At 40.5% G+C, this 27247-nt stretch overlaps 1 protein-coding gene and 1 pseudogene across 2 annotated transcripts; both read left to right on the top strand.

Annotated features, from left to right (window-relative positions):
- Nucleotides 1-234: 234 nt before the first annotated feature.
- LOC143587615 (serine hydroxymethyltransferase 4-like) lies at nucleotides 235-3899 on the top strand (annotated as a pseudogene). The gene is made up of 5 exons (XR_013144928.1): nucleotides 235-366; nucleotides 945-1350; nucleotides 2108-2498; nucleotides 3290-3391; nucleotides 3481-3899. The product of XR_013144928.1 is annotated as a serine hydroxymethyltransferase 4-like (transcript).
- Nucleotides 3900-9165: 5266 nt separating this feature from the next.
- On the top strand, nucleotides 9166-25556 carry LOC143587616 (putative magnesium transporter NIPA1). The gene is made up of 8 exons (XM_077068861.1): nucleotides 9166-9325; nucleotides 10133-10189; nucleotides 10334-10424; nucleotides 10982-11142; nucleotides 12043-12170; nucleotides 12251-12388; nucleotides 24208-24300; nucleotides 25037-25556. The coding sequence occupies exons 1-8, from the start codon at nucleotides 9196-9198 to the stop codon at nucleotides 25196-25198; spliced, it is 960 nt and encodes a 319-aa protein (XP_076924976.1). The 5' UTR covers nucleotides 9166-9195; the 3' UTR covers nucleotides 25199-25556.
- Nucleotides 25557-27247: the final 1691 nt, after the last annotated feature.

Raw genomic sequence — 27247 nt, 5'->3', positions numbered from 1 at the left:
TATCAAAAACGTTTGGTTCGGTAGCAACAAAGTAGGCAAAAATTCGATAAATACAAATACCAAACTGGTAACCTCAAATAATCGGTATCAACGCGAAGCCAACAGAAACAAAAAAGAAAAGCACCAAAACTTCAAGGACTGACCTTGTAACCTCCTAAACACCCACTCTCCTATAAATACTTCCAAAACCCCTCGAACCACCCCTGTTTCTAATCTTTGAAATGGATCCCGTCAATGTTTGGGGCAACACCCCTCTTGACAAACAAATACTCCGAAGGCATGCCCGGTAACCGATACTATGGTGGTAATGAGTTTATTGACCAGATCGAAAACATTTGCCGCGCCCCGCGCTTTACAAGCGTACAGGTAAGGCTGTTTTCGGGTTTCGGTTTTTAAATTTAGACCCGAAACAAATTAAAATTAAAGAAGCATATTCGTAAATAACTGAATAATATATTTATTAACATAACCCAATCAAACAACATACTATTAGCCATAAATTGAAAACTTATCGAATTGATCAACGTTATGCAATGTTATGGTGGGATGGGAATAGATGCCACACGTAGAACGTAGAGTGTTCTGTATACGTATGAGCAAATTCGCTATTGGTAACGGTACCAAAGTTGTGAGTTTCGGTACTTGTAGGTAGCGGTATTTCCTGAATTTCACCTTCAATACCAGTACCAAGAAGTTGCAATTTTTGGGATCGGGATTTTCGGTACCGATCTCATCCCTACCACCTAATAATGATATGGTGCCTATCATGTTTAAAAAAAATATTTGGGTTTTTTTAGTCTGACTTGAAACCTAGAAATCAAACTCAAGAACCAACCAATTTGCTTTGGTTTGGGTTTAGGCTGGCATTTTCTTGGGCTTGGGTTCTTCGGGTTAGGCTAGTTTGGGTTTCGATTAAAAATGACAGTCCTACCTCCTACCTACAGGTTGGATCCAACAAGATGGGGTGTCAATGTCCAGCCCTACTCCGGGTCGCCCGCTAATTTTGCAGCCTACACCGCGTTGTTAAACCCGCATGATCGGATCATGGGGCTGGATTTGCCATCTGGCGGGCATTTGACACATGGGTATTATACTTCGGGTGGAAAGAAGATTTCGGCCACGTCGATTTATTTTGAGAGTTTGCCGTATAAGGTGAATTCGAGTACGGGTTATATCGATTACGAGAAGATGGAGGAGAAGGCCTTGGATTTTAGGCCTAAGTTGATTATATGTGGAGGCAGTGCGTACCCGAGAGATTGGGATTATAAGAGGATTCGGGAGATTGCGGATAAGGTTGGCGCGTTGATGTTGTGTGATATGGCTCATATTAGTGGCCTTGTTGCTGCACAGGTAATTATTATGTTGTGTTTGGCTTTGAGGATTAAGTTAATATGGATAGGTAATTAGATGCTGTGATTTAGATTTGCAAAACTAGATGAACATTATTCATGTTTCGGGTTTCAATTTGATGCAGGTGTTTAAATTTAGAGGCTCGGTGAAGTTAATTTGAATAAGTAATTAGATGCTTTAATTTAGATTTTCAAGTTAAGATGAACATTATTCACATTTCGGTTTTGGATTGATACAGATCTATAAATCTAGAGAGACTGAATTTGAAAATTAAGTTAACTCAATTTAGATTTGCAAATTCAGATGAATATTATCCGTATTTAGGGTTTTAAATTATAATTCAATACAAATAATAGTTGTTAATAGCGAATAGCGGTCACTAGTGACAAGCTACCTATACGGTAATACGGTACGTAGCGATACCAATGAAACAACAGGCGCTATTTGATGTTTAGCGATAACGTATTAGAACTTTTTTTAAAAAATTAGGGTTTTAGTCACAAATTTAAGTTTTTACGATGCAATTGGTGAAGATTGGGGCTGTTTGGTCAATTAAAATGCCTAAATTTATGTTTTTAATATTAATAAAAAAACCTAATTGTCGCAGTGAGTGCTATTAACAACTATGATTACAGGTGTATAAAAGTAGAGGATAAGACAAATGAAATTTTTGTTAAGATGCTTATTATAAATTTGGATCAGAACATGGTTTGTTAAACATGATTATCTTGATTGATATTTGTTTGAGGTTTAATAGGAAGCTGCGGATCCGTTTGAGTATTGTGATGTGGTTACAACCACCACACACAAGAGTCTAAGGTGCCCACGAGCCGATATGATCTTTTACCGCAATGGTCCAAAGCCACCAAAGAAGGGTCAACCGGAAGATGCGGTTTATGATTTTGAAGACAAGATCAATTTTGCAGTTTTCCCAGCTCTGCAGGGTGGTCCACACAACCACCAGATTGGTGCGCTAGCGGTTGCATTGAAACAAGCCATGTCCCCTGGGTTCAAGGCGTATGCTAAGCAAGTTAGAGCCAATGCGGTTGCGCTTGGTAATTATTTGATGAGCAAAGACTACAAGCTTGTGACTGGTGGAACTGAAAACCATCTTGTTTTGTGGGACCTTCGTCCTCTTGGCTTGACCGGTAAGGAGTCATGGCTGACACCACACCACAATTAGGGGTGTAAACGAGCGGATCTCGAGCTCAACTTGTTTAACTCATGAGATCTCGAGATCGAGCTCGTGCTTGTTTCTCTTACGAGAGCTTTAACCTGGCTCGTTTCGGGCTCTATTTTTGAAGCTCGAGCTCGTCTTGGTCTCGCCTCGTTTACAGTTTTAATTAATTAGTTTATATACATTTTTAACAATTTTTATATATATTTTAATTATAAATTGTACATATATAACATAATTATGCCATATTTTTTATTTTTAATAATCATTATCATATAAACATATCTTTATTATATTAAATTATATAAATAATTGGCTCGTATGGGATTGTGAGCCGTGTTGAGCTTGATAATTGAATTACGGGCTTTGCTCGTTTATAATTTATGTATTAATTTGTATATGTTTTAGCTCTCTTTATATGTATTTTAATTATAATTTTTATATATAACATATAGTTATTTTTGTCATAATCTAATATATAATAATTATTATTATGCAAATTTATTATACAAATACATATTTAGTATGATAAAAAAGGTATATAAATAGTAGGCTCATTTAGGCTTGTGAGCCAGCTCGAGCTGTCGATAAGTGAAGCTTGGGCCCGGGCTCATTTATTAATCAAGCTTATTTTTAGGCTACTGTTTGATTCGAGCTTTTAGCGAGCCAATCTGGATTGGCTCACGAGCGGCTTGGCTCGTACAACCAAATTACAACTGTTACATGCTATTGATTCTCACATACATTGGTCTGGTTTTGCAGGCAACAAGGTCGAGAAGCTTTGTGATCTTGCCAACATCACAGTGAACAAAAATGCTGTGTTTGGTGACAGTAGTGCTTTGGCTCCTGGAGGCGTTCGTATTGGTATGTTTTTTCGCTCATACTTCTTTTTTATTTTTGGGGTTTGGTGGTAGATAGTGATTTTTGAATGAATTTAAATGGTGTTTGGTTAGGTACACCTGCAATGACCTCAAGGGGTTTAGTCGAGAAGGATTTTGAGCAAATTGGCGAGTTTCTTCACCGTGCAATTCAAATCACTTTAAAAATTCAGAAGGAATTTGGGAAATTGTTGAAGGATTTCAACAAGGGATTGGTGAACAACAAGGAGATCGAACAACTTAAGGTTGACGTGGAGAAGTTTTCTGGTTCGTTTGACATGCCTGGGTTCTCGTTGGCCGACATGAAGTACAAGGGTTGAGAAAAGATGAAGAGATCTATGTAATGATTGTTTATGTTTTTATTAGTAACATTTTCTGGTGTTTTTTTAATGATTTATAAGATATGTTTGATCGAAAATGTATGATTTGGTTGGGAGATAATACAGTGTCACATATCTTACACTTCCATTTATGTAGAGTAGTGATTTTCTATTCATATTTTTTAGCAGAAAATATTAAATTGTTTTGATGGTTTGTTTCAAGTTATTTTGACTGTGTTTCTATGTTTTGAGACGACTTGTTACAATTTGTATTTATAAAAGTTATAAAATACAGTTTGTTCATGTTTAACTTGTTTACGGTACTAGAAAGAGAGATGTACAATATCTTCCACATGAGATTGTAGAGCAAGCATAATGTGTTATGTATCGTGTTAAACAGGTAAAAGATGATACAACCAGTTAACCTGAATATGACATGTTTAATTAAACAGTCGATTTCTTAAACAGTAACACATGCGTGTTTAATTCCTCGACAAAGAAGTCTGTTTCGGCCACTATCTGTTTGGGTGTTTCGGAAAGAGGGTTCTTTATTGGGTTTCAAGGGTCATTGGTTTCATTGTTTAAATGGGCCTTAAGGAGTGGTTGGGCCAAGTATTGTTTCTTAGTAGCTTGGTTTGATTCTAGTCTAGAGGTGTACAAAAAAAACCGGTTTTAGGCAAACTGAACTAAACTGGTTTCGGTTTAAAACCGGTTTCATCTAAATCGGTTCCCAAACCTACCCAAATCGTCAGTTTCAGGACCGGTTCCTCTTAAGATATACTAAACTGGTTTATAAACTGAACCGAACCGACGTGACCAGTCCAGCGTATCTTACTTCTAAACCGGTTTATAAACCGAACTGGTTTGAGTCAAACCGGTTTTGACCAGCAATTACCAAACCGGTTCGGTTTGAGTTTAAAACCGGTTCTATACACCTCAAGTTCCAGAGGTTCAAATTTAAACTTGGCTAGGTTTTTTTTTAATAAGTAATAATAGTTATTCTTGATGTTTATTATTTATTATTGTTATTGTTATTATAACTATATTTATATTTATTAGAAAGACGAGCCGGGGGTCTCACCGGAAGCAACCTCTCTATCCCTACGGGGTAGAGGTAAGGTTGTCTACATCTTACCATTTTCAGACTCTACCATAGCTTTGCTATTGGTGGGATATACAGAGTACGATGATGATGATATTTATTAGAAAGACAATATTTTATATAAAGATATAAAAGTTTTAACAAATTGATAGAACACAACACAAATATTGTAAATACAATAAAAAAAATTCGTAAGTCACTCGAAAAAAATAACTAACACACATTTTAAATCATCAATATCTTCCTCTCTCCTTTAGCATATTGATTTCCCTCAAATTAAATGCCTTGAAGTATAAGACCGATACAAATTAAAATCAATCAAAATCAATATAAATGATAAAGTTAAATCTTAAACATTTCATTGAATAAATTAATATCATCTCACCATAAGACTAATTCAAACATACAAATTTATATATATTACTCCACCATCCAATTTTTAAAAGCAAACAAAGCATTGAAAGTTATAAAATAAAGTTGTTTTAAATATTCAAGTCTTCTCTTGTTGCACACACTCAATCATTAAGCCACCATTACCAAGACACTTGGTTATACTTGTAGTTAAATATTCAAGATGAAGGGGCCTAATAGGATATAGTCATCGTGCTAGCATGTATAAGTTGTATTAGAAAATCATGAGCATGAGTGGTAGTAGATGATGTCCATTAACGCTATACCAACTAAACATTCAATCAATATTCGTATCCAACGTTATATTTATCATCATCTTATAGTTTCATCTGACTTTCTTTGCACGTAAATTTTGAAAGCAAAATTCTTTTATGATATATACGTTAATTTTATTATTGTTGTTTTTATTTCACTAGTGACCTTGAGCTTTTGTATAGAACAATATTTGATGTTTCACTAATACCATAAAGATGCTAGATGAATTATAACAGTCCTTTGTCTTTTATTATCTTTCATTCTTTTCGGTTGTATTTCCGAGTCTTATTTAAGAGAGAAATGAAACAAAACCGTAAAATATTGTGTTTCCAAGTATTTTAACGGAAAATGTTTGGAGGAAAACAAAAAAGGAAAATACCATAAAAAACCAATATACTTTCTGCTTTTGTTCATTAAAGTCCCTCAACAATTTTTTGCACGTTAAAGTCCCTCAACATGTTAAATTTGAACAAAAATGTGACATGACTCATAAAAACAATACGAAACTTATTTTTTTTTGCTTATGTGTTATTTTTTCTTATGTAATATATATGGGAAAGTGTATATGTGGCTTTTAAACATCTAACTCATATGCGGAACCCATCAAAGCCACGTTGTTTTGATTAAATATGACTAAAAAAGTTAAAATTATCAAATTCTTTTAGGGTTTCATTTAATACAATGTAAAAACCGGAATTGACAAGAACTCTGAACAGTGACATCAAGCATAGCAATTGAGTTCAACAACCCACGCAAACTTCATAGCCCATATCCAAACCAATCCATCCTTAATTAATCAAAAAAAATTTACACTGTTAACTCCATTATGTTTTCTTTCTATTTTTTATTTTACTTTTTTTACGAAACTTGAATTAAGATGATTGGTAAATCATTCTAAATTCCTAATACTATAACCAATACTTTAACATGTTCTAGCTTGCAGCAACGCACCGTAAATAATTCAGATTCATAGTGCTCCATTTTGATACAATGATACTTGTGATGTAATTGTAATAATATATGTGTTCCACCATCAAAAGAAAAAACTCACACCATGTGATCTTGAGTAAACAATTCCATTGCAAATTTGAGGATTCGTAATAGGTTCTTGAGATGAGTCAGAATTATCAACCAGGAAAAAGAATATTATTTATATACTCAAATGTTTTTATAAGTTATATCACATTTTTGTTCAAATTTAACATGTTGAGGGACTTTAACATGCAAAAAATTGTTAAGGAACTTTAGTGAACAAAAACAGAAAATATGTTGGTTTTTTATGGTATTTTCGCAAACAAAAATGAAATGATTACTTTTACTACTTGTCTTATACGCGTGTCCAATTAAGCATCCACACCACACATGCTATAATTTAGAATAAAGTAACACTATTTTTTAAGTTTATGTACTCCTACCACACAATGGCGAAAGTTGGGCTTAGTTAACGGAGTTACCGAAGTCACGGACTCAAAAATTTTTGAGTCGATAATTCGGTTCGTGTTTGTGATTCGGGTCGGGTCGGTGATTCGGGTTGGGTCGGATCAAACAATATGACATCTATATATCTATTTTTTATTTATTCAAACAATTGTTCTTACAATAAAAAAACAAATTAATTTTATAACCAACAAAAACCTAAAATATTCATGATGATGCGAGATGAAGGGTGAGTAGGGAGAAACAAATTCGGTATTGATACCGGTATCAAAATCGGTACAGATTTGGTACCTTCGGTACCAAATAGATACCAAAGTTTTGAGTTTTGTTACCGAATATTTTGATATCGGTGTGCCGGTACGGTACCGATCTCATCCTAGAAGAAAAACTGCAAAGACCTAAAATATTTATAAAAACAAATATTTTACTATTCAATAACTATTTTGTAACTTTTGTTTATAAATATTGCGAGATTTTTGAAAAAAAAAACAAATAATGGGGTATTATATTTAAAAAAAAATCAGTAGTGACCGGTAGCATTTTGGAAAAATATATCGAGGGTGACCGCGCTTAATACCCATAAAATTTTTCAAAAGAAATCACGAAATTTACCTTACTAACAGCAGTGGCCGGGGCCACTCCCGGTCCCCACATAGCTTCGCCCTTGCTAGCAAACTTCATCTCCATACAAGGTTCATATGGAGATGAGGTTTGATACGACTATATGGAGATAACGTTTGATACAACCATAGAAACTTCAAAAAACACTCTCACAAAACCATGTTGATGGAGTAAAAACAAGGTCTTATTCTAGGGCTGTAAACGAGTCAAACTAATCCATGTTGGATCAAATTCGGGCTTGAAGTTAAACAAGCTAGTTTGGCTCAGCTTGTTTTTCTCAACATGTTTAAATGTTAATCTCATATCAACTCATTTATTAAAATAAACTAATTTTATCTTAAACACATATCAATATACATACAATATATATATATATATATATATATATATATATATATATATTATATTTTTAATATACCCATAATTCAAAATTTATAAACTACAAAACTCATAATGTGTATATCTATTAAACGTGTCGATTTTAAATTTCAAGTAAGCTTTGAGAAAATATCAACCTAGAGGTGGGCAAACCGGGTTTTAATCAACAGTCAAAACAACTTATGGGAAACCGAAATCTAACCCGTACCCACGGGTCGGGTCCAAAACCGGGATTTTCCCACCTCTATCTCAAACAACGAGTTTTTAACCAACAGTAAAAAAAAAAAGAAAATAACTGTGTTGAACATAGGGCTGTGCAATGGTTCAGAACCGCGAGAGCCGAACCGAAACCGAAAACGACTGAAAAATAGAACCGGAACTGGAACCTATTATAGTAAACCGGTTCGGTTCCAGAACCGCTAAAGCCTGTTCTGGCTAGAACCTGTTCGATCATTTATTTATCAAATGAGTTATGCCAACTTTGCAATTTGCAAAACAAGTTTATACAATTGCATGTCTTCTTTCACGGTAAAACTAATTTAGATTACAACATGAGCATCCGTTATTAAAACCTAAGTGTTGAAGTTAAATAAATCATTAGCAACGATAGATTAATGGAAGATCGTATCATTTTATATTAAATTACCTTGATAACTTAAATCAAAATTGATCATGGTTGCTAGTTCTTGAACGTAAAGAAAGAAGATTTGAATTAAAAAAATGATTGAATAAATGCCGGTTAATAAGTTACTCTATAAAAAATGAGGATTGGTAATTTATTTAAAACTATTTGAATATTCCGGTTCTTCGGTTCCAAGTCTAGAACCGCCGGTGTTACCCGGAACCGAACCGGGAACCGTTTAATGCAAATTCTGAGAACCGAGAACCGAACCGGCACACACATTAGCGGTTCTGAGGCACCGGTTCGGTTCCGGTTCCTCGGTTCTGGGGTTCAACCGGAGCAATAAAGTTTGTTGAGCCGGCCCATTGATGGTTCCCATCATGAGCATGATTTGAAAACTCATAAGCTGTCAAAACAACTTCTTCACTTTTATTTATTTTTATAATAATAATAATAATATAACTTCTTCAGCCGCATGCACCACCAGCAGCAGACGTACCCTTCCTTCAGTTCTTCATCATCCTTTTAAATTCTTTATTAGTATTACTTTTCAGTCACAATATACCACCCATTTGCCAAAAAAAGTTGAAATCTTTACGTTTTGAGTGAAATATTGGAAATTGGTTTGTGGGTTTAGGGTTTCAATGGGTGGCATGTCGTCTGATAATGTTCATGGGCTTGTGTTGGCTTTGTCTTCGAGTGTCTTTATTGGATCCAGCTTTATTATTAAGAAGAAGGGGCTTATGAATACTGGTCTTACAGGAATTAGAGCAGGTTACTTTTCATCTCTTCTTCCGATTTGTTATTATTATTTTAAGTTTGGATGTTGTGAATTAGGGTTTATGACTTGATTCTGATCAAATATCATCTTTCATGGTCACTTTATTTTAATTTTTAGATGGAAATGCAAACAGATTAAAAACACATTATGGATTGTTGTGAATCTTTTATGATGCAAATATTGTTTAGTTTATGGGTTTTGTTCATTATTCATGATAAAGACTTATTCACTTAAGGTGGGGTTTTTGTTCATCTTTCTTGATCAAAATCTTGTTTAATTTAAGGGTTTTGTTAATTATACATACATGATCCAATTTTGTTAACATATGGGTTTTTTTTGTTAATTTTTCATGATGCAAATCTTGTTTAATTTGTGGGTTTTGTTAATTATACATGATCAACTCTTTTTAACTTATGGGGTTCTGTTAATCTTTCATGATCAATTCTTGGATGACCTATAGATTTTGTTCTTTTTTTTGTGGTAAAATCTTGTTTAACTTATGAGTTTTGTTATTATTTCAGGATCAGATCTTTTTTAACTTACGGGTTTTATTGATCTTTGATGATCAAATCTTGTTGACTTATGCTGTTTGTTAAATCTTTCTTGCTTAAAGCTTGTTTAAATCATAGGTTTTGTTGATCTTTGATGATCAAATATTATTTAACTGGTGGATTGCATTAGTCTTTCGTGATCAAATCTTGTTTAACCTATATATTTTGTTAATTCTTTCATAATCAAATCCTGCTTAACTTATGTATTTTGATCAACCAACCTTAATTATCTATAAATTCTTTGATTAGGTTCAGGAGGCTATTCATACTTAAAAGAACCCTGGTGGTGGGCCGGGATGATAAGCAGTAAGTTCTAATTCCTTTTGTAACATTTGAACCCTCTGTCACAACTTTGGATGGAATCGAGTGCTTTATACAGAGTTATAATCAAACACAAACCCACAATTCTTTATTTTTTTTGTTCTTATTACAAGTTTAATCAATTTGCAGTGATCATTGGTGAGGTGGCAAATTTTGCAGCTTATGCATATGCGCCCGCAATACTTGTAACCCCTTTAGGAGCCTTAAGTATGATAATCAGGTATTGTTAACATATTTATGGTAATTTTTTTTTATAGAAATGCTTTTTTAGGCCTGTAAACTAACTGGACGTTTGGTGAACTGTTCGGCGGGAGTTCGTTTATCTAATAAATGAATGAACATGAACTAAAAAATTGTTCATTTATTTACACGAACAAAAACTGACAAATGTCTTGTTCGTTTATTTATGTTTCTTAAAATATTCATTAAAATCTTTTGACCCATTACATGTTAGTCTAGTTTCAACAACTTTCTAGGCCCAACACATATTTCTTCAAATTACTTTGAACTGGTTTTAACCAGTATATTTGTTCGTTTACGTTCCCGAACCGCTTATTTATATTGTTAACGAAGAAACATAAATGGACATCAACATGTACAGTTTCTTAACGAATGAACACGGACGTTTGTTCATTTTTTTTGTCTTCGAGTGTTTGTTCGGTTAAAAACGAACAAGAACATACTCCGTTCGTGTTCGTTTGGTTTGTTTACAGCCTAGTGACTTTATATGTTTGCTCACATAATATCCTTTTATCTGTACCACAAAATGTTATTCAGTGCAGTTTTAGCCCATTACTTTCTGGATGAGAGGTTGCATATATTTGGTGTAGTCGGGTGCGCTCTGTGTGTAGTGGGGTCCACCACAATCGTCTTGCATGCGCCACAAGAGACTCAAGTCAAGTCTGTTAAAGAAGTTTGGTTCTTTGCAACCGAGCCCGGTACGTTATATTATACTTTTTATAAGAACGAATTACACGCAGGTTTACCCAAATTACGGATATCACCTTTAGATCAAACATTTTAAAAAACACATTTAGTCTCAGGCCTTGGATGGGACTATCCTTTTTTGTTAAACGTGTGTGAATTGACCAAAATATCCCTTCTCTATATACTTATATTAAAAATTAAATTATGTTGATATATAATTAAATAAGCCCTGCTTGCGGTGCGCACATATGATGTATATATGTGTGAACCCTCGGGTGGGCAAAAGTGAAATTGCACTAATTTTGACGTTATTTTACTAATCTCGTGAAAATAACGTTAAAAGTGACGGACGGTTAATCAGGCATCATGTAGTGGCGTTGATAGCCGAAAGACAAGGGTACATGCACCGATCAGCCGGTGTCCCGATGATTGAGTGCTATGTGCCTTATATCCAAGGCTTGATGCAAAACTACTATCGAGCCGGGGGTCTCACCGGAAGCAGCCTCTCTATCCTTATGGGGTAGAGGTAAGGCTGTCTACATCTTACCCTTCTCAGACCCTACCATAGCTTTGCTATTGGTGGGATATACTGAGTACGATGATGATGATGATGATGATGATGATAGAAATATAAAGCATTACATATAGTTTGGTATTTTTGTCATTTTTAGAAAATTAACAGAAAAAATTAATCCCATCTGTGAGCTGGGACTAAATGTGTTACTTTTGGAAAGTGTCTGGTCTAAAGGTGTTATTTTGAGAATTTTGTCTCAAATTTGTAATATGGGTAAACCACAGAAACCATCCATGTAATCAATTATTTTTTCTATAATTTAGATCATATAGTTAACAAACAAGATTATGGCTTTTGGTTTTTTATTTTAACACACAATTTTAGGATCTTAAAACAGGATTTCTGGTTTATGCTGGCATTGTATTGGTTGTTGTTGGAATACTTATTTACCGTTATGTACCACTCTACGGTGGGACCCATTTGGTCGTATACGTTGGGATTTGTTCTCTTATGGGCTCCCTCACGGTCTGTACTGTTTTCTTATTTTTACATATGTATAATTTGGCGTTACTCGTTTATCTTTAATAATTGTGAAAAAAATATAGGTAATGTGTGTAAAGGCAGTGGGGATCGCGATGAAATTATCGTTTTCGGGAAGTAATCAGTTTGTATACTTTCAAACATGGGTTTTCACTATATTGCTTGTGGGATTTGTTCTTATGCAACTGAATTATTTGAACAAGGTAATTTTAAAGAGATTTAATTTACTCTTTTTTAAAAATACATCTTGGAATAGTAAGATCATCTGCTATCCAGTTATCTAGCAATCTCTTAATATACACTTATATTCAGAGCAACCTAGTCTGATTCTCACGCCGGAGGGTGGTCACAAGGAGGAACCCCCCCCCTTCTCAGTGACGAGCTTACGGTGTTTGTTTTGCAGGTCTCCTGAAGAACAGCCTTCTCAGCTAGACCTCATTCGTGGGAAACATTACTTAACCCCCAGATTATCTATAATCTGTACCGGGTCACTTAGTGTTTCTTCATTGGCGCCATCCGTGCATAAAAGCTAGAACTATTTTAGTTTTCACAATTTCTGAAGAAATGGTTAACGTTACTCCGGTCCAAAGGCCTGTAACTGACCAAGAAACCCCGGTAACCACCCCAGCAATTGGGGGGAACACCGGCGGTTATACAATCCTTACGAACACTACCCCGACTACCCAAGCCGGGGCAAGTGGAGTAAATATTCCATTGGGGTTCACCGATACCCAACTGGAAAAACGAACGAAGGTCCCTCGCCAAACACTAGATCAAGTGAAGGCGTGGGCCGAAGCACGGCAAAGAGAATTCCAAGCCGAATTGGATGAACGCTTGCGTTCAGCTCAACAGGCTGACGAATTCACCAGTACTCGCCAACACCTCAATATGAGCAGTGACTGCGAGTACTCAGAAGACGAGTTGGAGTCTGATACCGACGCGAACCCTCGCCATAAGGCGAAAGGGAAGCGTAAGGACACGGACGTCCAACCAAAAAGGAATTTTGGGGAAGCTTTTAAACCAATCGCGGAGAGAAACCCGCGTGACTTCTCCAAAACCTTTAGACCAACTGCCACAAATGCAGGAAGGTCAAAATTCGCAAGAGACATTGCGGAGGCAATCGCCCCGAGAAGTGCCAAACAAATGTCAAACATTGGCACTTATGATGGTCTATCCGACCCAGACGACCATCTGAACAGGTTCATTGCGGGGGCTACCGTCAGCAACTGGACGGAACCCACGTGGTGCTACATGTTCCAGATGACTCTGGTCGGAGCAGCCAGGGCATGGTTCGATCGTTTACCGATCCACCACATATATGACTGGGCGGATTTTCAGAACAAGTTCAGCCAGCACTTCAGCCAACAGAGGAAGTACACTGAAGAGCAGTGGACGATCCTCAACTGCGTGAGAGAGGAGGATGAATCTTTACTAGACTTCATCACTCGCTTCAACTCTAAAAAGCTTAGTCTCGGCAACATAAGTGAGGATCTGGTTCGCGCCGCCTTCATCCAAGGCGCCGAATACCCAGAACTTATCCGCACGTTGACGGGTAAGGATGGCATGCCATCCACATGGGATGCCATCATGACGGCGGCAAAGCGCTTTGCCGAGACGGAAAAGCAACTGGGAAGGGACCTTCCCCAGAGTACGCACCTCTACACGCAGAGGACAAGAGAGAACAATGTCCGGATCGCCCGGCAGAACAAAAAGAGGAGGCTAGGTATTTGGCAGTCAAGGGTAAACTTTGACACCTCATCCAGCTCTCGCCCTCTTGTTGGCGGAAGGGACAACACACACCCTTCAAATCGAAAACACCGGTGGACGCCACTCACAAAGAGCGTCACGGAGATATTTGCCACGGAAAAATTGCCATGGCCCAAAGCCCCATCGATCCGGCAGAAACCTAATGCGGATCAAAGCAAATCCTGTGATTTCCACGGGACAAAGGGTCATGGTACTGAAGAGTGCACATCCTTGAAGGATATTATTGAAACATTTGTTAAGGATGGAAGGCTTGCACATCTCGTGGCATCGATCAGGAAGGGAGGAAGGAATGACAACCGGTACAGAGGTAACGGACGAAAGCCCGTCGACATCAGCATCAACATGGTTCATGGCAAGGTCAGAGGAAGAAAAAGACAGGTGATAGAACCATGCGCGTGGAAGGAAGCTGAGGTGCGCTTCCCGCGAGTGCCAGGAGGCCCCAGCAAAGAAGGCCCCATCGTCATCAGAAGCCAGCTGGGGCACTACATCACCTCCCGCACTCTTGCTGACAACGGCGCTTCGTCGACAGTGATGTACAGGCAGTTCTTTGATAAGCTGGATGATGAAGACAAGGAACGCCTGGAAACGGTCTACGCTTCAATGGAAGGGTTTGATGGCAGTACAGAAACACCCCTGGGTATCCTATCTTTCCCCGTTACTCTTACTGATGGGAATCATTCACGCACAGAAGACGTGGATTTTGTCGTGATGAAAAAGCCACACCACACATACGACATCCTATTCGGAAGAGATGGGATGGCAAGATTCAACGCCGTGGTATCTTCAGTCCACGGCATGATGGGATGGCCAACAGCTGAGGGTGTAGCAATGATCTCTGGCATTCCCCAGGTATGCATTGCATCTGTCTCATCTAAACCCAAACTGAAGAAGGCTAAACCAACCATCACTGAACCGGAAAAATGGGCCTTCAATGGCAAATACCCCGACCAGGCCGTTACCATTGGACCAACAATTGTTGATCCCACCCGCACCTTACTCAAGCGCTTACTGCAGAAAAACGCTGACATCTTTGCGTGGACACCAGCTGACATGACTAGTGTACCCCGAAGTAAGGCGGAGCATAAGCTCAAATGCGATCCGGCTGTTACGCCAATCGTACAAAAGCGCAGGGTAATGGGGCCTGAACAAACTAACGCGTGTAGAACCCAAGTCAAGGAACTCCTTGACGCAGGCATCGTACTCGTTAGTAGATATCAAACATGGGTTGCAAATCCCGTAATGGTACCGAAGAATGACAAACAATGGCGCATGTGCATAGATTTCAAAGATTTGAACAAAGCATGCCCCAAAGATTGTTATCCGTTACCAGAAATTGATCTCAAAGTGGATTCGTTGGCGCCATTTCGCCTTAAATGCTTCTTGGATGCGTATAAGGGGTACCACCAAATCCACATGGCCATTGATGACCAGGACAAAACCGCATTTCGGACGCCCGATGGTACATTTTGTTATAAAATGATGCCATTCGGACTTAAGAATGCAGGGTCCACGTACCAACGGCTAATGGACAAAGAGTTTCATGCCCAAATCGGGAGAAACTTGGAAGTCTATATGGATGATTTGGTTATCAAAAGCCTCGAGCCTGAGGCGATGTTGAAAGACATTGAAGAAACTTTCAACACGCTCCGAAAGATAAACATGAAGCTCAACCCGAGCAAGTGTTCATTTGGGATGGAAGAAGGGAAGTTCTTGGGAGTCATTGTTACTAAAGATGGCTTTAGAGCGAACCCTGAAAAGGTCGAAGCCATTGTTAAAATGGAATCACCTACCACCATCAAACAGGCTCAGACACTGAATGGGCGACTAGTCGCACTTAATCGCTTCTTGGCAAACCATGCGGATAAGTCGTTTCCTTTCGTGTCAACACTGAGAAACTGCCTGAAGAAAACGCACTTCCGCTGGACACCAGAAGCGGAAGCAGCTTTTCAGGAGATTCGGTCACGCCTGATCGAACTTCCAACGCTTACAGCACCACAAGCGGGAGAGGAGTTAATCCTATACCTTTCCGCAACAGATAGAGCAACCGGGGCAGTCTTGCTAGTAGAACGAAAGGGCATCCAGATGCCAATCTATTATGTTAGCCGTGTACTAACAGACGTAGAAACCCGGTACTCTACCCTCGAAAAATTGGTCTTAGCACTTATACACGCTTCACGCAGGTTAAGACGATATTTCCAGGGCCACCCAATCACCATTCTCACCAACTTCAAACTCTCAAATGTTCTAGGCAAACCCGAATTATCGGGACGTCTAGCCAAATGGGCAATTGAATTGGGAGAATATGCAATTAAGTACAAGCCAAGACCAGCCATAAAAGGCCAGGTCTTGGCCGATTTTATTGCAGAAGTCCCCGTTTCGCGGGAAAAAGAGTGCCAGGAGGAGGCTCAACCCTCCCCAGCACAGGACGTCAATGATGTCTGGCGACTCTACACTGATGGAGCAGCCAGTAACGAGGGTTCAGGCGCAGGGTTAAAATTAACCAACCCAGCAGGCCAAGAATATACTTACGCTATTCGGCTGGACTTTCCAAGTACGAATAACGAAGCCGAATATGAAGCATTCTTGGCCGGTTTGAGAATTGCGCGTAAGATGGGAGTGAAAAACTTAGAAGCCCACGTGGATTCCATGCTGGTGGCCAACCAAATAAATGGAACATACACGGCTGTGAATGACACCATGGCCCTGTACCTCGCCCAGGCAAAAACCCTTATGCGTGATTTTAGTGATTGTAAAGTCATACACGTCAAGCGCAGTGAAAACAAATCTGCGGATGCGTTAAGCAAGCTTGCATCACTAGCCTTCACCCACTTGGGAAAGGACATCCGCATTGAACTCCTCGAAGCACCATCAGTCCCGCACAAGGAAATTTGTGTCATCCAGAACAATACAGAAACATGGATGACACCAATAATAAATTACCTTGCAGCAGGAATACTACCAGAGTCAAAAACACAGGCAAGAAAACTACGCTGTAAAGCACTGAATTATCAACTCGTCAATGACATCCTTTACAGACGTAACTTTCTTGGCCCACTCTTGAGATGTGTGGACAACCAAGATGCCGGCTACCTCCTAAGGGAAGTACACGAAGGCATCTGTGGGGTACACGCAGGCCCCCGCGCTGTTGTAGCCAAGCTAAACAACGCGGGATACTTTTGGCCGGGGATGCATACGGATGCACTGGCATACATCAGAAAATGCAGGTCTTGCCAGCTTTACGCACCTAACACGCATCGCCCAAAAAACGAACTGGTTCCAGTCACTTCTTCGTGGCCATTTCAGAAGTGGGCCATCGATGTAACAGGCCCATTTCCTACAGCAGCAGGAAATGTTCAGTTCCTAGTGGTAGCCATCGACTACTTCACCAAGTGGATAGAAGCAAAACCTTTAGCCCAAACAACCGCAAAGCATATCAAAAAATTTATTTGGGAATTTATAATTTGTCGTTTTGGACTTCCACAGAATTTGGTGAGCGATAACGGCACCAACTTTGCTGACAAGAAGCTACAACAGTGGCTGAAAGAACTTCAAATCACCCACACCTTTACCTCAGTGGCACACCCGCAAGGTAATGGTGAGGTGGAAAGAGCAAACAAGAGCATCGTCGAAGGCATCAAGAAAAGACTTTTGAAACACAGATCCGGCTGGGTGGACGAGCTTCCGCACGTCCTTTGGGCAAACAGAACGCTGAAGAAGGCCAGTACGGGGGAAACCCCGTTCAGCCTCACTTATGGCACGGAAGCCATGGTCCCGGTCGAAATTGGTCTACCCTCACCAAGGGTCTTGAGTCAGCCAGAAGACAATGATGCGGAAAGACGGTTGGATCTTATGCTAACCGAGGAACGCAGAGATTTAGCCGCAGTGCGTGAAGAGAATTACAAACGACAAATGCAAAAGTACTACAACACGCGGGTAAAACTCTGCAACTTCAAGGAAGGAGACTACATACTGCGTAACAACGAGGCTTCGAACCAAGAACGCCCAGGAAAGTTGGCCCCAGTCTGGGAAGGGCCATATGTTATCAAACAAGTTCTGGGAAAGGGCGCATACCGGCTCGAAAGGCTCGATGGCACTCCCATCCCAAGAACATGGAATGGAGCTCAATTACGCAAATGTTATATGTAGATCAATTCCAATACTTGTAAAGAAAAGGCCAAGAGCCACTTCTAATGGAAATGATTCTCCTTTCATAATGTGTTTACCTTTATTCTTATGAACTCCCCGCGGGTGCCGGTGTTTACCATAAAGGGGGAGAAGTAAGTCGTTACGTGTGGAAGGCGGCAAAACCCGCATAAACACAACGTTAAAAATAAGGGAAACCTACACGCAGGTATGATGTAAGTAAAGTTTAGCCACCCTTGTAAGTGCAAGTGACGGTCTTATCCGCACAATCACAAATAAGGAAGCAAAACTTTAAACTATCATTTACCACGTTCAAAGGTTATCCTAAAAAAAAAAAAAAAAAAAAAAATATATATATATATATACAAGGAAAAAAGGAAACCCTACACGCAGGTCAGGTATGGGTAAAGTTTAGCCATTCTACCAAGTGCAAGTGACGGTTCTATCCGCACAATCACGAAGGAGGAAGCGAAACTTTAACCCACTATCAACCACGTTCAAAGGTTAACTTATCCTAAATACTTAGAAATGAGGAAAACCTGCACGCAGGTCAGATAAAGGTTAAAGTTTAGCCATCCTACCAAGTGCAAGTGACGGTTCTACCCGCACAATCACGGAAGAGGAAGCGAAACTTTAACCCATCATCAACCACGTTCAAGAGGTTAACTTATTCTAGAACACTTGGAAAATTGCTAACTTAAACTAAGTATGCAAGTCATGAGTTTATAAAGCAAGGAATCCAAAGAAGGAAATAACAATCTTATACGCAAAAAAGATTTATATTTCAATAATATATTACAAGAATGGCCGGGTTACTACCCGCCTAGAAGAGAATCTATACAAGTCTAAGCAATGGAAAGGGATCCTCGGGGTCAAGCTTCAGGGCCGCCTCCACTAGGACCCGCTCCGTCAGAAGAACGGGGTGGTTCGAGGAAAGCTTTGAGGACAGCTAACCCATCATCAGCAACAGCTACTTCATCCACCTTTTCCACCACTGGATGCGGGAAGGCGGCGTATTGGTTCAATGCTTGGTCGTAAATGGCTTCGGTATCCACATCGAACAAAGGGAAGTTGGAAGGCGGGACACCTTTCTCAACAAACCCTAGACCAAGCATGAAGCCGGCCTTTTCCCCATCATCATGAGAAGCGTTGAGGGCTGCGGTCATAGCATCATCGTAGGAGGTCTCTGAAAAGACCCGACGCACAACCTACAAAGAAAAAAATACAAGTATTAGAACCTTTTCTTACAAAAGAAATGCGTGAAGATAAATCTAAACATACCTGAGGCAACGCTTCTCGAAGAAGCCATTGGAGGGCAGCTTGAGCTTCGGTATGGGCGCGTTCGGCTTCGCTCTTGTTAAGGTTGGCAAGTAAAACTTCCTTAGCGGCAGCCTCTTCGACGCCCTTAAGCTTCCGCTCGGTTTGGTCAAGCACTCCCCTCTGGTCCAGGATTTCCTGGAGTTTCTTGGCATCTTCCATTGCCAAGGCATCATGAGCGCGTTGGAGAGCCTCTAATTTGCCTTTCAGCTCCTCATTCTCCAAACGCAGAGGCTCAGCAACGGCTTCAGCCTGGGCAGCCCTCTCGGTTGCGTTTCGCGCAGTTTCCCTGGCCAGCCGAAGCTGTTCATTCACAGCTTGGGCAGCCTTGGAACGGGCCTCGAGTCGCGCCTGAACTTCAACCTCGAGGGCCTTGAAGGCCTTCTCCTTGGCGGCGGCAGCTGCCGCCAGCTGTTGGTTCTCCTCCCGGAGAGCACGCGCTTCAGATACGTCTTTGGCGCGAGCTGCTTTCAACTTGTCGTTTTCACGACAAAGCAGCTCGATGCGCGGCTGCATCCGGGCCTGGAGAACCCGAAGCTCATTGGTTAGCCTACCCTCCTGGTAGCTAGCCATGGCTTCCCCCAACGCACCATGAGGAGCAGCGTGGCGAGCCCAGTCCACGCACTCCACAGGGGTACGAAGGGTTGTTCCTCGGCGTATGTTCCATCGTGGAACATACACTTCATTGGAATCCGACACTGCAAAAGAAACAAAGACAGTAAGGAAAAGATGATAAAAAAAGGGGAAAAACAAAGGAACCCTACGCACCTGTAGGGTCAATGACAGGCCGATATCCGCCAAACCCATCACCTGAACCTAAAGGAAATCCATCCAACAGGTCAGGCAGATGGGAAGGTGGCAAAGATCGGCGGGAAGCCCTGCGCGTACCTGATGGTCCGGCTGTCGGTGCCGGTGGCGCGGGCATGGTGGCAGCCGCCGTGGTCGCCGTCGTGGTCTCCGCCGCGGTCGCCGCCTCCTTAAAAGCAGCAGTAACCGCCGGTTCCGTGAAGGATGCTGTAAAAATCGCAATCACGGCCGGCGGTGACGTCATCTCGGCCGGAACAGTTGGCTCGATGGAACGAGCAACTGGACCAGCGGATGCAAGCGCAGGCGACTGGGTCGACGCCTCAGGAAGGCTGACCGAGCCTACCGTCATTGGCGAGGAGGTACTCCCCTGCGTTTCACCCAGGATTGCGTCAACATCCACGCCTGCACAAAGAAGAAAGTGTTAAAAGAAAATTATGAAGTGACAAATCTACAAAGGCATTATGATTATACTTACGGGTTTTCTTGACCCTGAACGTACGGACGGGCGGGGAGGAACCCGATGGAGCCGGCCTCTTGGTACCGGTCACCGTCGTCTTCGTTGGTTCTCCGGAGGTAACGGTCGTAGCCTCCGGAGCAGTGGTCTTCTCACCACCGGGCTTCCCCGCCACCTCTTCACTATCTGACTCCGTGTCAGATAGAACCACTGGATCAGCTGTGGCCTTCTCCTTCCCCTTCACGCCGGCAGCAGTCTTCTTCTTCCGCACAAGGGGAGGACCATCTGCGGATTCCTCAGAAGAAGATAGGATGTAAGGATTTCCAACAGCGGGTACAGCATTGAGGGGTTCGGGAAAAAATATCTCCTTACCTGGCCGCCGGTGGCTCAGGATCTCTTGGCCTGGCGGATAGACCTCCACAAACCTATCCGCCGTTTGCTCCAGGATGGGCAACTCATTGTCGTCCAGAGCACGAGTGCCCACCCGTACGGGACGGTCAGCCTCCCGCGGGAACAGGAGCGACTCCAAATTATTCCCCTCTGAAAGAAAAGAAACAGTTAGAAAAATAAACTAATATCAGCAAGAAAGACAAGACATACCATAAGGAATAGAGTTCAAACCGTATTCGAGAAGGATAGGAAACCGAGACGCATCCTTCCATACCCGGCTCATCCCCAGCAGCACCATCCCGGACTCCGCAAACCGGTAAACCGGAGATTGGACCCGGGATATCTTCGCGAACCATTCCGCCTCCTGGTAGCTGGAAGCGTGAAGGCTCGGAAGCGCTTGGCCCTTCTTGAACTTCATAGCAATGGGGATGGCGCGGGCAGAGATGTAGAAGAACTCCCGCTTCCACGATCGGAGACTGCGCTCGGTCACGCAGATCTTTAAACCCTTTATACGGGTTGTCAGGGTGTACCACCCTTGGACGCACCTCCAAGTATAGAAGGTCATCAGGCGGTCCATGTAGGGCTCAATACCCAGAATCCGGCACACCCACTCGAAGTGCCGGACCTTGGCAATCGCCATCGGATGCACCTCGGTCAGGTGCACCCCGTGCCTCTCCAGGACACGGTACATAAACTTTGTCAATGGGAACCTAAGGTTTCCATAAACAAAGAATGCAGCATATACCCCGATCTTGCCACTGGGGGCATCGTACACAGTCTGGTGAGATTCAGGAAACTCAGGCTCGAGAGACTCGAGCATGAACTTCCTGACGATGTACTGGTACTGATCGACAGGTAGAGCACACTGGCACTCGCCAGCAGTACTCCTATCATCGGCTACAGCTTCAGCATCATGAGAAGACATTTTTGCAGAAAGAAGTGATTTCGGGAAAATGCTTGCCTGAAAAAGGGGAGTATTTGCCGGAAATCACTAAGAAGAAGAAGAGAGGTGAAAGTGTGAATTGCAAATAACCCTCTTCCCCTTTATATAGTAATCGCAATCAATGCGGTGAATTTAATGCGGAGGAGAGAGAAATCGACAGTGCAATGAAACTATGACACGTGGCAAAAAGCAAGCTGGCAACAGCTGTTGAAAGGACGTGCCAGTAACTTCGCGGCCACGCGCCCGAAAAAACACGCCCACGCGCCTGAAAAAGCGACTGGAATGACCATGTTCTGTCACGTCACCATAACTTCCTGCACGTCCTGACACAGTCAGAAGAAACCGTCACATGACGTTTCAGATGTTTGGATTGTTCTTATCCTCACCAACCTTTCGAATTTCAAAATTCAAAATTCAAAAAGATTCAAAAGTAAGCGGGAAAATACCCCTTACCTTGGCAACCAAGTAACCATAAGACGGATGCGGGTACAGTGTTATGGTCAAAACCTTCCACATACCGAGCACCCGCAGGGAATTGAAGCCAAGAATACCCCGGCAACAAAGTAACTATAAGACGGGTGCGGATACAGTGTTAAGGCAAAACCCTTCACGTACCTAGCACCCGCAGGGAATTGACGCCAGGAGTACCTTGAAAGTAAAGTAACCGTAAGACGAGCGCGGGTACAGTGTTAAGGCAAAACCCTTCACATACCTAGCGCTCGGCAGGGAATTGAAACCAGGAAGGATCTTCTGGGCAATGCTTGTGGAAACGGAAATAACATCCCCGCATAGCGGGAACGTCGAGAACTACATTGTTTGAGGCTCCAGGATGGAATTGGTGGTTTAAACATAATTGATCACTATGTTCAAAACCACTAAAACCTCAAGGAGAATCCACACAAGTGAGACTCAACGCTCCTGACTTGCGAGAAGGTTACATACCTACCCGCATCATACCCAAAGATCAAGCAAAAAAATCGGGAATTTTTGCAAGTGACATTAGGAAACCCGCGGGAAGAATCCCCACGGAGAACCTTAAAACTAGAAACCCTTTTCAAAACCCCTTGCTCAAAGTCCAAAAGTTCACCTCACTTTATTAAACATTCATGAGAAGAACATTGGACTGGGGGGACTTGAAGAGGTAGGTCCCAGCAGAGACCAGTTGGTCCCGCAAGACTCACCTGGAGCAGGGACGTCTGCGCAAAGGCCATCTGCTCCCGCAGGACCCACCATGCTCATAGGATCTTACGCGCAGTACACAAGCTGAACACGCAGGGAAAGCCTCCCAATGGTGAAGTACCCCGCCTGTTCCCGCAGTTGCGGATACAAGCCATCAGGAAAGGCTACCCGCAGACAGCAGGGCTACACGCACAAGACATTAGCTACTTCAGTAGTCACATGAAGGGATGAGCAAGGCGGGAACAATCCCGCCTAAATGAGCCAGTCTGATTCTGAAAGATCACTTGTACCATACCTACAGAAGTATGGATAGGACAGACGATCTGACCAGAACAGCCCATGAGCCAATCACAGGGTGACAGCTCATCGACAACAGGACGAGGAGGAGCACCCTCTAGTACTGTTTGTCACTATTAGCCGCTGCCTACTCACCAACCCTTACTGAGGAGCATGCGCGGCCTACAGTTAGTGGAATAGTGTTACTGTTGGCCGTAACCTATTCACCAACCAGCATGGCCTGCGTACAATCCACAGTAAGTAGGACGTGCATAATCTACAGTTGGTGGAATAGTGCAGCCGACTTTGTTACTGTTGGCCGTAACCTACCCACCAACCAGTATGGCCTGTGCATAGTCCACTGTTGGTTGAACAGGAATACTATTCAGCCGGCTGTATCTTCTAGAAAACCTACCTTCGGCTATAAATACTCCAACATCTTGGAATGGTAAGATCATCTGCTATCCAGTTATCTAGCAATCTCTTAATACACACTTATATTCAGAGCAACCTAGTCTGATTCTCACGCCGGAGGGTGGTCAGAAGGAGGAACCCCCCCCTTCTCAGTGACGAGCTTACGGTGTTTGTTTTGCAGGTCTCCTGAAGAACAGCCTTCTCAGCTAGACCTCATTCGTGGGAAACATTACTTAACCCCCAGATTATCTATAATCTGTACCGGGTCACTTAGTGTTTCTTCAGAAATATTTACATGTAATGTTTGATTTATTGAAATGATGTGTTTGCAGGCACTAGACACCTTTAATACTGCTGTGATTTCGCCGGTTTATTATGTCATGTTTACAAGCCTCACAATCTTGGCCAGTATGATCATGTTCAAGGTGATTTACATTTTACAGTAACCAGCCAGGGGTGTGCATGGGTTGGTTTGGGATCAAATTGAATCAAAAACCGAATTTGTTTTTGAGTTTTTGAAAACCGTTTGGTTCCAGTCTTTTCGGTTTGCGTTCGGTTAGGTTCTGGTTCTTTTGATTTCACCCTTTGGGTTTCAAACTTTTGGGCCGAAAAAACAAATGGCTCTAAAATATGAATTTGGGTCTAAATCTTTATGTTAGTTCTGATTAAGTTATTATTTTTATTATACAAGTGGGTAACATCTTTGGGTTATGCTATTTATTAAGTTCTTATAAATTATTTTACATTCAAAATTAAAACGAAAATCCGTACATTTTGGTCATGTTTTTTTTATTTTAAATACATGCGAAACCGAAACAAAAGTTCGATTTTTACAAAAACATAAAAACAAACCGAGTTCAGTTAGTTCTGCTCTTCTCGGTTACGGAACGTTTTAATGCACACCTCTACATGACAACCAAACTAAAATTTTCAACTTTTAACATTTTCTTGAAATTTTATTTGATCATGTTTAAGGTGATGTACATTTTACAGTATCCATGACACCCAAAGAAAATTTTTTTAAAATTTTAACATTGTGATGAATTTGTTTGATCATGTTCAAGGTGATTTACATTTTACAGTAACCATGACACGCAGCTAAATATTTCATTTGTTTAACATGTTCTTGAAAAATAAATGACCAAATTGTGATTCTTGCAGAACTGGGATAATCAAAACGCATCGCAGATAATATCCGAACTGTGCGGTTTTGTGACTATTTTCTCGGGGACGTTTCTCCTTCATAAAACTAAGGATATGGGAACTCCAGCAACACCTGCAGAAGAAGCCGAAATGAAAACCCCCGTAAGGGCGGAATTGTAAATTGGCACCGGAGTTCTGAAATATTAGGTTAGAGTAGAGACTATTAACAAGTGCATATATGGTTAGATGATGCTGAGAACCATGAGGATTTGTTTCATTCATACCTTTGGCTATTTTAGTTAACACTGATTATTATGATTCTTTATTGTTTTCATTTGTGTGCATATTGTGACAAAATTGCTAGAAAGATTTTTGTTTACTTCATCAAGTTTCGGTTCCAGCTTTTGGTGTTTTTGTACTTTTAATCATTGGAAACATGATAATGGAATTCCTATACTTTGTTTTTTCATGTTAAGTCTTTCAACTGTGGATTTAGTTCATGTGGTTTGTTCAAATTTACTATTTATACCCAAAAGTTTAAGAATTACTCTTTTGGTTTCTAGAGTTTCATTTTTATTGCAATTTTTGTTATCTGCTACTTCTGCCAAAATACGTTAGCGAGATGGGCGAAAATTGCAACGAAAATAAAACTCTAGCAACAAAAATATCAAGTTTTAAACTTTTTGATTGTAATAACAAATTTAAACAAGCCACAAGGATGAAAACACACTTCTCTTTTAACTCATGAGTTTTTATGGACAATTGTATTCCCTATCAATTGAATTTTTATGGACAAATTTAAACAAGTCACAAGGACGTGACACCTGAAATGAGGAATGGCCTCATTTGAACACCCCCCCCCCCCCTTTTATAGCTATCTGATTTCAGTATTTGAAATACAAAAAGCAGACCAATTAAACCACTTCAAAAATGAGACTTTTCGCTCTTTTTTTTTTACTCATAAGCATGTATTTGTTGTAGTCTCATCCAACACTAGAATTAGATACCGAATGATGATTAAAGTTTTAAGATCCTATTGTTCCGCTCCTTCCACATATACCAAATATTGTCAAAGAAAAATATTATCGGTTACCATTTTCTTTTAACTTCGAGTTTGCATTGATCATTGGGATCTTAAGTAATTTTTTTTTCAAATGCGCAACGTGGCATTGGGGCTATCTTTCTCTAGAAACAAAACAAATATGCCTCCAAATTTCTTGTGCAAATGGGCAAGAGACCAATATGTGTGTGGATACTACGAATCACCTAATATACACACTCATACGAGTGGATACTTCGGATGGGTCATCACACCACACGATGTACCCATTCACCAATTGACTAAGTCTGGTGAGTTAAGTGCTCTAGATTGTCAAATCATTTAATAATCAGAGTCATTAACAACTAGGAGCTCCTCTAGATAGTAACATGCTATTGGGTGGTGGTTCCGCTTATGACAAACTTTTTTGTAGATAGCGTCAAACCAATCAATCGAATATCCCCGAAAACAAAGAGAAGATGTTTACAAACGAGATATGCAACAACAAGAAGAAAAACGATTACATAGAAGAACTCCCCAACTTTAAATTTCCACCACTAGTATAGAGGCGTCAAATTTGTAGGTTTAAGGCTACCTACACTCAATGGCGAACCTATTATTAAAAAACACTAATTGCCATTATAACAAATAGAAAAAAAAATTCAATATCAATGAATAATATTCTAATCAGATCATTACGCGAGCTCATCATCCTCTGATTAATTAAACCATGCTTCTTTATCTTCGTTTAATATTTTTTAATAATAAATGCTACCTAGAAAATATTTTTGCTAGTTGCTACCATCATAAAACACCAAATATCTTAAATTGTAAAAGATATGTTTTAGATATATTTTAATGCACCTACAATTGATTAAATTATGCTTCATCTTCTTGATTATATTAGGTTTAGAGATTCTACCATAACAGTAATATCAAAATAACAAACAAAAACAAGATTCAATATCAATGAATAATATTCTAACCAGATCATTAGATACATATACTTTCAATAAAAACATCTAATTAATCCCAAGTCCCCAACATCATGTAACATACCAATTACCATACACATATATCCAAAACCTAATTTTTCTACTATACGAAACCATGCAACAAAAACCTTAAGAACTGCTAGCTTTTCACCGAAGACGCGCGAGAAATCGGCCCAGCAGTAGACCGGAAAGTAC

Source organism: Bidens hawaiensis, unplaced genomic scaffold, assembly GCF_021521415.1.
Source record: "Bidens hawaiensis isolate Kalapana, Puna unplaced genomic scaffold, B.hawaiensis_p1.1 tig00035616_1, whole genome shotgun sequence".
Lineage (NCBI taxonomy): Eukaryota > Viridiplantae > Streptophyta > Magnoliopsida > Asterales > Asteraceae > Bidens > Bidens hawaiensis.
The sequence above is the reverse complement of the archived record's forward strand: the minus strand, read 5'-3'. Positions and strand labels throughout refer to the sequence as shown.

What these genes read in the sequence shown, in the direction of transcription:
- LOC143587616 (XM_077068861.1), top strand. Translation starts at nt 9,196, where the DNA reads ATGGGTGGCATGTCGTCTGATAATGTTCATGGGCTTGTGTTGGCTTTG. An exon ending in AACTGAATTATTTGAACAAG is followed by an intron (nt 12,389 to 24,207) that starts GTAATTTTAAAG and finishes ATGTGTTTGCAG; the next exon opens with GCACTAGACACCTTTAATAC. An exon ending in CCAGTATGATCATGTTCAAG is followed by an intron (nt 24,301 to 25,036) that starts GTGATTTACATT and finishes TGATTCTTGCAG; the next exon opens with AACTGGGATAATCAAAACGC.